This window comes from Bolinopsis microptera, chromosome 10 (genome assembly GCF_026151205.1).
Source record: "Bolinopsis microptera isolate Bmic1 chromosome 10, MBARI_Bmic_1.0, whole genome shotgun sequence".
NCBI lineage: Eukaryota > Metazoa > Ctenophora > Tentaculata > Lobata > Bolinopsidae > Bolinopsis > Bolinopsis microptera.
In genome coordinates, this window is record NC_087081.1 from 9,247,612 (window position 1) to 9,259,838 (window position 12,227).

The window sequence follows — 12,227 nt, forward strand, 5'->3', positions numbered from 1 at the left end:
CTAGATTTCGAAAGCCACTATACACATACTCATAGTTAATTCTATTGTGTAGAAATTACACCAGCTAGCGTAAAGCTAGCGTAAAGATTTTCAAAAACCTCTCCCCCAGCTCACGTTATCTGTGAACGATTCCTTTAACGATACTACTGTCAGTTGGCAGTTATCAAGATGTTCATAAAGGAAAAGGTTGCTACTAAGTTACATTGTCAGTGACCCACTTTCGAGTCTCTGAAACGAGAGAGGTAGTCTAACAAGGCTACCAACGACTTGATCTTTAAAACTTTGTGTGGTTGTCATAAGTCTTCTGTGCTCTAGTTAAAGTACAAATGTAAGGGTACACTAGGAACCATAACCTGCTTCTGTGCTCTAGTTAAAGTCCAAATGTAAGGGTACACTATAGGAACCATAACCTGCTAGAGAGATTGGAGATCTACGTGCGAAGCATTGTTAACACGGCAGAACATTATGATAAAATGTGGTTTCCTCTTCCAATGACTCTTACAACGGTATGACAAGAACAATTCCCTCAATAATAACTCAGGCATCCTAGGTACAACTACAAGCGCACCCACCACTTACTACCACAAATAAAATGGTAGGGCTGCTCACAAAGCTCACACTCATACAGTTCATGAAATTCAAACTACAATGTACAAGCACCGGGCACCCCTCTTATTTGCATTCTGAATCACGAGCTCTCTCTCTCACTCCCATGCTCTCTCTCTCACTCTCACTCTCTCAATATATATCTCTCTCTCTCTCACTCTCTCTCAATATATCTCTCTCTCACTCTCTCTCTCTCTCTCTCTCTCTCTCTCTCTCTCTCTCTCTCTCTCTCTCTCTCTCTCTCTCTCTCTCTCTCTCTCTCTCTCTCTCTCTCTCTCTCTCTCTCTCTCTCTCTCTCTCTCTCTCTCTCTCTCTCTCTCTCTCTCTCTCTCTCTCTCTCTCTCTCTCTCTCTCTCTCTCTCTCTCTCTCTCTCTCTCTCTCTCTCTCTCTCTCTCTCTCTCTCTCTCTCTCTCTCTCTCTCTCTCTCTCTCTCTCTCTCTCTCTCTCTCTCTCTCTCTCTCTCTCTCTCTCTCTCTCTCTCTCTCTCTCTCTCTCTCTCTCTCTCTCTCTCTCTCTCTCTCTCTCTCTCTCTCTCTCGTGCAGCTGTTAAGAGCCCTGACGTCAGTGTAAGTTGTGACTATTAACATTGTATGCTACGGTAGTAATTATACAGATTCTGCTTTGAGATATGGGATCTCTAGACAATTACAATATGGAGATAGTGGCATAAACTACAGCTACAAAGTTTCCTGCAAGTGTGCTAATGATTGAATATAATAATAGACTGCTGTTCCGTAAAGTCAGAGTGTAGTTCCCATATTTAAAAGTTGTAGACTAATTATATAAGGTTAATCTGATCAAGTTAAATTAAGTTCTTCATTCTGAAGCATGCAGTAACTGGTAGCCTACTTAATTGAAGGCAATGAGGTTCGGTTGCACAGTAAAAGTATTAGTAAGGGTTAGATCATCTCAACGTTTGATGGTTCAATAACAGTTCTATTTCTAGTTTAAATTAAATTATGTACGACCGACGTATATGGAACAAATATTTTACGAGTATCACCCGTTAACGTGGCCCCCACGGTCGTTTCACTATGGTGTTTCACCCCTGTAGAGTTTCTACGATACAGGGGGAGCCGCGCACTCGTGCGCGGCGGGTCATACAACGTATGACAAGGCGAGATTGGACATTGGAGATGTCGAAAAAAAATTGAAACTATATCATTCTTACTTCGCATTAACGGGTGATACTCGTAAAATATTTGTTCAATTTTACGGCCAGGTTTGACATACGTTGCATGCCTCTTTTCGCGCGCGAAGCGCGCGCCGCCGAAGGCCAGGTAGCCAAGGCCAGGTAGCGTAGTTGGTTAATCATAGGATTTGTAATCGTGAGATTGCGAGTTCGAAACCCACTGCCTGCCTAGTCGTGGGGTGAGTGTCGTCGACATTCAATTAAAGATCCTGAGTGGTCTATGCAGCCCCCGGTTTACTCAGCCGAATATTCGAGAAATCGTGTGTGAGGGTTAAATGAGAAGCTGTCCATTGCAGCAAAGTCTCGGGCAAAGAAAGTATGGTACACACTACCGTAACCGTCACTGGCCTAATTAAATCCTTCGGCTTCCTGTAATTGGCTAGTTACACTTGTGTAACAATGTGGCTGTTGGAATACTCAGAAGTAAAATAAGTGTGAGATAAAAAAATATATATATTCGTCGACGAGTCCAACATGGCGCGCATCCTGGCAAGTTGCAAACTTACAAACTTCGCATCAAATTATATCGTTGCTTTGTTTATTGTTTATTTGCAAAGCAACGATCTTATTTGGAAGGGTACGCCATCGTCAATCAAGATACGACCCACAGGGAGACTTAAGTCCAACGAAACTGCTGCTAACTACTGCTGAGTGCTGCTCTGGTTAAAGCAAGTTAATAAACATGATAGCCTGAGGTCCCCAGGTAAACTGTGGACCATCATTAACGGGTGATACTCGTAAAATATCTTTTACATATATTGGAACCGTCGACAAGTCCAACTCGGTGCGCGTCCTGGTAGGTTGTAAACCTACAAGACCATCGTGGAGCTCTTTTTGCTTCAAGCTTGATCATATAATTATATTCAATATTCATTCCACTTTTTTAACTTTATCGGGCGCGGCGCACAGTTTTTCATTCCATTCCGACGCATTTACAATTTTGTTTATGTCACCAATCACAAATTAATTCGAATACCAAATAATGATTTAGATTTTTAAAATCCGTACACAGCGCATCATTTTAATACATAATTATTTAAAAATCGAGCGCTATTGTAAATTTAGTCTTAACTTGTTGATGGCATGGGCGCAGTTTCTGATCGATCGGGAGCGTTTTAGTCTTTATTTCACCTAACCATGTGCTTTCGCGCCACTGCGGGCGCGCTTGTTTCACAAGTCAAGAAAAGCACCTATCCACGAACCCCGATGGGAAGGTTCGTGCGCGCGTGCGCAGTGCTGACAACAGCGTCTATTATTATATGTAGCGCAGGTAGTCTTGGAACTTCTCCCTCTAGTATGCAGTAACCCCTATTCAGGTTTCTATAGTGCATAGTGACAGTGTATAGTTACCTGAGGACCCCAGGCTATTATGTTCATTAACATACATATAAACCGAATAAAGATTTGGCGGAATGACAGGCTGAGCGCGGCCCAGTAAGTGTATAGGGGTTAATTAGGTATAAACTACAGTACAGCTGTACTTACAGGACAAGGTATGGTGACGTCATAGTCACGTGACCTCATAAGCTCATAATCACGTGACCTCAGACCCAATCAATGATCAATTAGGTTCGGGCATGGTCAGCCCCCTGTCACCCGATCTTGAGGTGACGTACGACACCTCGTTTACTCAATCAATGTCTGAAATGCTACACACGTCGGATATGAGGACAAAAGCGCGGGTAATTTTGGCACCACTGTACAGTGGTGCCAAAATCGTTGGGTGGGTTCATGGCTAGAGCCCTTTTTACCGCCGTGAGGCGGGCGCGCGCTACTGCAAGCGCAAGGGCTCTGGATAGAGCAAGTCTTTATCATAATGAGTGATTCAATAGGTACTGATCATACCGTTGGTATTTGTCTTGAGAAGTTAACAATTAAGTTAACAGTTAAGTTAACAGTTGGCCACTGAAAATAATTTAAATTTCGATGTAAAGGTATTTAGCACATAGTATAGTACTATGGAGTATGGATCGGTAATGATATTCATAGATGTACAGAATAAACCCTTGCAAGCAGAGCTAGAGGCGGCTATTGAGGGTGTCCTGGCGTCCGTGGACGCCCTAAAATTATTATCTGGTGGCTGGTGCTTGAAAATAGAAATAGTGATTAGTAATAGTATTCGAAAATATCTAATCGCAATATAAAGCTCTTTATTCACTCAAACGTTCGATTTGGACAACTAAGCCGCAGTTTTAACACAGTCAACACATTTCAAATTGTTGCTATAATTGATTTAAATAAAAATTTGTTGTTTTCTTGAAATTTGTTGTTTTCTTGAGTTAATTGTAAACGGTACAAAGCACATCAAGCGCATCCCACTACAGGTAATTTATATGATTTGGTCATCCAGGACACTTTGCAATTTGAACTATTGACTGCTATGATACTGCGCGGCTGAGGTCGTACACGTGTGGTGTCCTGTTTCACCCATGTTATTTAACTCAGACCTCTTCAAAGTTTCGTCACACAACCAGTTATTTGAAGACACTATAATTAGTAATGGTTTGTATCCATCCATCTCAATTGCTACCCACTTCCGGCCTAACTGTAAAAACTCGTGTATAGATAACATCCTAGTTAGTGATATTGATAATGTTTTGCTCTCTGGTGTACTTCAGGATAGATTAAGTGAACACACGTTCATATTCTCCTTCACCTCAACCCCGGCCCCAAGAAATAAGAACAATGAAAAACATGTCCGCTACTACGACTACTCAAGTGCCAAGCTTAAAAATTTTGTTTCTGACCTTGAGGTGAAGGTGAATCAGCTGTCCCAATCTTCAGATTTTTGCGAATTTGTCGATTGCTTCACATCCACCCTTGACAAGCACTGTAAATTAGAAGTACCGAAAACGACCAAAAGAACACCAAAGCTTAATCCTTGGATTACAGATGGAATCATCCTCTCAATCGACAGAAAACATGAGCTTTGTAAAGAATGGTCAGATACAGTAACAAATAAAGATCCATCTGGCAATGTCCTTCTTTATAAGATATTTAGTGACTATCGTAGGATGCTTAAGGGTATCATAAAGGCAGCCAAACGCTCCTATTACTGTAACGAAATCTATAAAAACATTGAAAGCAGTAAGACAACTTGGCAGATAATAAATAAGCTTAGGGGCAAAAGAAAGAAAACAACCAAACCACCTTTTATCATCAATAATGAAAGAATCTTGAACCGGAGAGCAATTGCCAATGGTTTTAATTCCTGGTTCGTATCAATTGCTCCCAAGCTCAATGAAACTATCACAACCGACTTGTCTTCTGGTATTCCAATTCTCCCCATGAAAACATTCCATGACTTCCTTAGCCCTAGTAACTCTCGATCTATTATGTTAGAGGACAGCACTCCTGAGGAGGTTCTAAGAATAATCAAAGAATTCGAGAACGGAAAGGCCAGTGATATTCCCATAACCGTTATTAAAACTTCGTCCCACGTTATTGCACCAATTATCAGCAGATACTTAAACAAACTTATGTCAAATGGTATATTCCCTGATATACTTAAGACTGGCAGAATCACACCCGTATTCAAAAAAGGTAATCCAGAAGAAATAGAAAACTACCGTCCTATATCCACCTTGTCCATATTTGGCAAAATATTTGAGAAAATAATAATAATAATAAATACAACTTTTATAAACCGCCTTATAGCTAAATCATATAACTCGATATAATTTAATCCTGGAGATAAACTCCAGTGCTTTCTAAAGCGGCTCTTACATTAACTGAGCTTAGTTTAATTGAAAATTAGACATGACAAGTTCATTTTACCTATGTAAATGCAAAATCAATCAAATTGAAGCACCATGTGTTAGGCATATTCATCGACTCAGCAAAGCTTTCGATACTATAGATCACTCAACATTACTTACCAAACTAGAAAGGTATGGCATCCGTGGCGTGGCAAACGATCTGATCAAGAGCTACCAAACTAATCGATTCCAGTACACTGATGTTGTAGGAGAAAAGTCCGACCTACTTCCAATAAAATTTGGGGTTCCCCAGGGGTCAATTCTCGGACCCCTTTTATTCCTACTTTACATAAATGATATCTCTAATAGCTCTAGCTTGGGATCGTTTGTCACCTTTGCGGATGACACCAACATATTTGTTGTTGGTAAAACTGCACAAGAAGCATATGAACGCAGCAACGCCCTACTTTCAAACCTTCAAACATACATGCGGGCTAACAAGCTTCACATAAACATGTCAAAATGCTGCTACATTCACTTTAGACCTAAGTCACGTACTGAAGCAAACGTTGAAGAAGAATTCATAATGAATATAGACAACTACCCCATCAAAAGAGTAACGTCAGCTAGATTTTTAGGAGTCGTCATTGACGAAAATCTAACATGGGAAGAACATATAATAGCCCTAAAACGAAAGCTTAACCATGCCACCTCAACTCTGTGTCGTCTACGCTGCTCCCTCCCAGAATTTCTCCACAGACAGTTATACTACACTCTTTTTGAATCCCATCTGTCGTACTGCATATCAGCATGGGGTGGGGCAGCTAAAAATCGTATAAGCTCAATATTCACTGCACAGAAGTACTGTCTGAGGGTCTTGTTTGGTGATAGAAACAGCCTACCTGGATAAATTCAAAACGTGTGTTCGAACCAGACCATTTACTGACCAGAAACTTGATAGTAAATTTTATAAAAAGGAGCACACTAAACCTCTGTTTAAAAACAACGAGATACTCACTGTACAAAATCTTTATACTTACCATAGCTACATAGAATTATTCAAGATCATGAAGTTTTCTACTCCTATGTCTATGTACGAAGAGTATTCTCGTTCTTCCAGGAAACCAATGCTTATTATCTATAAACCGGATCCCCCAGACAACCATAACACGAGGTCAACGAAAATATGGAATATAATAACCCCTAACCTTAAAATCTTTGATTGTTCTGTTAGTATTTCTTGCCTGAAATCCAAACTGAAATCTTCACTACTTTCCAACCAGCATTGTCATGCCGTGTATGACTGGACAAATAAAGACTTTGATATATGTAACCTTAAATTTTCGTAGGCTCCTGCAGGGATTCCACCTGACCTCCAAAATTTCATGACCAAATCGACTTACTCTGCCAGCGTATTCCTCTGTCAAGTTAAATGTGATGTGTGAGTGAGTAAGTGTAGTGTAAAGATATCCTATTTTTGTATCCAATTTGAATTCTAATAAAGACCCTAAGCATTATGATCAAATTTTTAGTACAATAGTTATATCAGGGTTGACATCTATGATTAATATTATAACCCAATTTCATTTCTTTTTCTCCCTTAAATTTAAACCCCTCTTAGACATTTAGCCATGATTTAGTATTGAACACCCAAAATACTTACCGTCCTTAATAATCGTAAAGACCATTTGTTACAAAATAGCTGCTAGAATAATGCATGCCAAATATTCCCTCTTACACCCACAAATTATAATGCCTTCCTATCAACGCCTCTAATTTGGTCACTAATCAACCAGACTAGCGTTCTGGTGTGTACAAAAGCTACCAGCCAGTACATTCCTTGCCCCGCTAGTTGATTGTCAAAAAATCATACAGCTCTGAACAAACGGCCATTTACCACTAAGAGCATTATATGTTTTCATTTGTTTAAATTTTATGCTGTAAAATGTGCTAAAACTTTGATTATTTGTTTAAAAAAAAAAAAAAAAAAAAAAATCCCAGTGTCACCTAGTCTAGGGACTAGGGAGTAGCTAAGGATCCATTGGATCTATGCGGTCTCCTCGGTTGATTTAGCCGAATGATAGGAAACTTGATTGAGGGTTAAATTAGGAGGGGTACCTGTTAAAAGTTCAAGAAACTTCCTAGGATGCCCCTTCAGTACATGATACTGTAAACATAGTACATACTGTAAACATAGTACTATGATTTGTGTGGTTTTGTCTTCAATATTATTTTTGTCCCATCATTCAGGGCTTTCCAGTGGCGTAACGTTTCATGTTGGTGCCCCTGGCTCGTAGCGTGCCCCTCCCTTTTTAAAGTAGAAAGGTAAAATTAGACAAATTATGTGATTTGAGAGGATTTGAGAGGATTCACAGTTGTCCTGAACAAATGCAAAATATAAATAGTACTTAAGTTCAGTATTTCAAAATTGTGACCTGTCCCACATTCAAACGACCATTTCACGCATTCCTAAAAAATTAATTACACCTCAGCTCTGCTTAGGCTTGAGAAAGTTTATTTCGTTTGACCTGTTTTTATCTGTCTAAAAATGTTATCCTTGTTTGTCCAAAAGATGTTGATTGTTGTCCCTAACTGGTTCAATAATGTAAAGGACAGTGCACCCCTATTCTTGTATAAATTTCTTGTTCATTTCATGTATTTCATGATTTATTAAATCATATTATGGTTAGATTAATCGAATCAACTGTAACTTTGATAAAGCACACAAGGACCATTCACTTATGTTAGGTTTCAGCCTTTTATACCTAACGTAACTGGCTGTAAGCCATTTTACACATAGCTATTGTGTTGAAATAACATTAATAAGCATTTTAATCTGTTGTTTTGTTATATTCCCTTAACGTAAAAACCTTACCTAGTCTGATGACAGCTGATGAAAAGCTATTTTTAGAAGAAAACGTAGATTTACCTCCTGGCTTATTTAACAAGCGGAGCATGGGGTCCATCACTATCCCACCTCAACTGAACAGTGCAAAAGAGTGGGTCCTTTCTAAGAGAGAAAGCCTTCGTCCCTGGCAAGAATTCGGTAAGAACTCCTTTTTTATATTTTTTGTTACTTTAGTTATAAAGAGTTTAAATTTAAGACATTACCTTCAAAACTTTTATTGCAAGACAAACAAACCCCAATTTACCACAGAGTGTGGGGAAATAAAAATTAATCAATACCTTGTTTTGAAAATCAATCTAATTATGAACATTTAAAAAAAATATGACCGGGTTAATTAGAGTGAACACATGTTACATCACAATGCTCCATCTCTCCCAGGAAACTACAACAGAGCAAGTAAACCAGGAAATATATCCGTTATTTCACGAAGAGTTACTCACAATGTCTCCTACTACTACACCAACTACGCTTTCATTAGCACGCTTCTTGTTGTCTACTGCATGTAAGTGTGTTATAAGTTATTTTGTATTCATTTATCAACATTTTTTTCTTCTGTTGGATGATTTTGGTCCCGGAATAAGATCGGATATATTTGTTATTATTCGAGCTGTGATGTGATTAGCCGAGATTTCAAACAATTTCATTTTATCGGCAGTAAGCCGAAAAACGGATCATGATTAAATTTGTGTATCAAGGTGAACCGGAACATGATATTGACACGATTACTATACTTGTCAAGTTGTCAGGCTGGTCACAATATTTGGGGATTAATGTTAACTTCTTCAGAATCTCCTCGCCTCTGCTGCTACTGGCTATAGTTGTGTCGGGGACTGCCTGTTATCTTCTCAGTACACAGAAAGAAGGAAAAACTCTTCAGATAGGAGGTTTGTTATTTTTTGGTTCCGCTGACTATGAACATTCCTGCTTTTGTTCTAGTCTTAATTCAATCAGATCACAAGTTGTTCTGACTGGCGAATACAAGATGATGTTACAGCCCCTATCAAAATTCCTGAGAAAGTGCGATGTGACTGAATTATGGGGATTTAAAAGTGCGATTGTCACGTGTCACGTGCAGTGACGAAACGTACTTGTTTGAAATTTACTGTACATATGTCGTATAATAAATAGTATTTATTTTAAAACAACTAGTTTCTTCACACATCTAATTGCAGGCCACACGTTCACCCCAAAAGATCAAGCAGTTGTTTGCGCCTGTATCTCACTCCCACTGCTTTTCTTTGCCTCCGCTGGAACTGTTATATTCTGGGTTATTGGTAAGTTTTTTCATCGGTTTTGTGTTTGCTTATTTAATTAGAAGCTGAATAATAATTTGTGACCTGCATTCCTACTGTAATTTGAGCTTTGGCACGATCCGGTCTTAGCCAATGAAAATCTTGTTTATTGGGTGACACAAATGAAACAGTTTGTTAGGGAATGTACCGTTAGTAAGACGATTAAAACAGTGTCATAGCACGGTGAACTAGAACTACTGATATGATCTGCGACATGTTCATGTTCTAAAAATACCTCCTCCGAAGAGATTTTACTAGAACACTATCAGTTATATGAAATAATAACCAATGTTAACTTGCTGTCACGTGATCAGTTATATGAAATAATAACCAATGTTAGCTTGCTGTCACGTGACTTCACACCCACCCAGGTCTAACATGTAGTGTGGTTGGTGTACACGCGTCCATGATGCAGCTACCTAACGAAGATGGTACTGAGTTCGAGATGAACGAAAGTGTTTAACATCTACAGTCCCTCTTATTGTTCAGAATAGGTAACGTTACACGGACATTTGATTGGTCAGCAGTGGTCATGTGACTCGCTTTAAGGAGATTTTATTGGTCGTGTGTTGTCACCGTGACAACACACGTGACAATGTCACGTGGCACATGAGATGGTGCGTGAGAACTTTATTAATTTGATGTAATTACTCTGAGACAGTATTAAATAGGGTATTTTCTCAGAGGATTAAGATTTTAATTAAAGTGAATTAGTTAAATCAGAGGATTGAGATTTTAAAGGAAATAAATAAACTAAATAATAAAGATAATTTACACATTTCGATAATTTTAGAAAGTAGAAACTTGGGTCTAACAAGGAAATTTATTTACAATGCATGAAGAAGCTATTACTTCTGTTATAGAAGTATTTAAATCTTCAACTCATCCCTCTAGGGAGAGATTCCAGATTTTATGGAATGTTCACTTAGTATTATTAGCTAATTAGATTAGGTGAACTTAAAAGGATTAAACGTTTTTGATCATGAATATGTTAACAGTAAATTATTTAAACTAATTTGTACGCAGTTTGCAACTTTATCGTCATTCCATTCGAAATTTGTGATGCTGTATTTAGCTGTATAGTTGAAATTATTTATGAAAATTGAAAACCTTGTTTTGTCTCCTAAACACTCACTTGATAATGGTATTAAACTCAATAATACATAGAGAATAATATCACCCAAGTTACATGGACCATTTATATAATTTACCACACATTGCATAACCCACAGGCCACATGTGACCCCGTACCCAGCAACGTCGACATGTTTGATGCGGCTTTGTGGCGGTGACTTTTACCTGCGGGCGCGGACGCCGCACCGATTTTATCTAATCTAGACGGCGCGCACGTACCGTCTTTTGATGACGTATTTGCGCGCTGATGCTAGCTAGCTTAGCGATATAATATGATGTCGAGGGGTTTATTATATACCTTAATTCCCAAAAATTTGAGCGGGCCTCTCGCCCAAATTTTTTGCAGACCAAATTAACTGCATAAATCTTTTCCGTCTGCTAAATTTTTTGCTAACCAAACTTTTGGCATTTGGCCTGTGGCCCTGAAATCTATAAAAAGATGGCTTTTTCTTCGTATCCAAGTGAAATAATATTTGAAATTTTAGTTTTCTAATCTGTCATTCATGGCTTGACCAAGTAAAAAGGCTTATATTTTAAATGAATAGAAATAACTGGAATAGCTAACAGCTACTAATAAAACAAATGGCTAGAGGTACGGATAGCTAGAGATTTAAACAAGATCTGCAAATGGATTATTATCCACCGTAAAGTCTGATCTACAAGCATCAGTTATACCCGACTTCTCAAAGCCTTTTCCTTATGTCATCTGGCCTCCCTTTTAAATATACAAAAAGTTCGTTGATCCAACGAGCGTGTACTTCACGCCTCACGGATCACTGTCAAGCGGGTATCAATTTAAAAATTTATCATCACTGTATTTTTTTAGTAGTTACTGGGCAGATCGTAAATTTCATAATGTAAAACAACTCAGACTACCACCTAAATGCTTAAAATTGAAAGCAAAATGATTGGAATGATAAGGAATAATAATGAACTAAGGCAAATATCTAACTGAAATTTTAGTGGAAAATCGTTCATTTTTCGAAGAATTTGTGCCCAAATTTTCGGTCGCCCAAATGAGTTCAAATTTTCTGCCCAATTTTTTCGGGCTCAAATAAATTGTGCTCAATATAATGGCACACAAATTTTTGGGAACTAAGGTAATCGATGTTTTGATGATAAACTATTATAAAGGTGACTACAAATTAAGTTAGGATCGTCGTACTAGAAAATAATTATTCTGTAAATACGCGTTGTTTCACTGAATCACTCTGGTCCTTCAATTTTCTCTCTACAATTGACTATGCATAGACAATATTTTTTTGAACGACCATTTACAACTTTTTTGGCTATTGAAAATTTATGCCAACTGAACTATGAATATGCTAGGAAATATGAACATGCTAGCTCTTCTTATTTTGTGAGTTGGGCGACATCTTGGGTTGCACTGGACCTA

The 12,227-nt window shown here is 38.3% G+C and overlaps 1 protein-coding gene across 1 annotated transcript; it reads left to right on the forward strand.

Annotated features, from left to right (window-relative positions):
* Positions 1–8,380: 8,380 nt before the first annotated feature.
* LOC134821799 (prenylated Rab acceptor protein 1-like) lies at positions 8,381–10,806 on the forward strand. The gene is made up of 5 exons (XM_063832578.1): positions 8,381–8,543; positions 8,784–8,907; positions 9,192–9,289; positions 9,578–9,679; positions 10,069–10,806. The coding sequence occupies exons 1-5, from the start codon at positions 8,381–8,383 to the stop codon at positions 10,158–10,160; spliced, it is 579 nt and encodes a 192-aa protein (XP_063688648.1). The 3' UTR covers positions 10,161–10,806.
* The last annotated feature ends 1,421 nt before the right edge of the window (positions 10,807–12,227 follow it).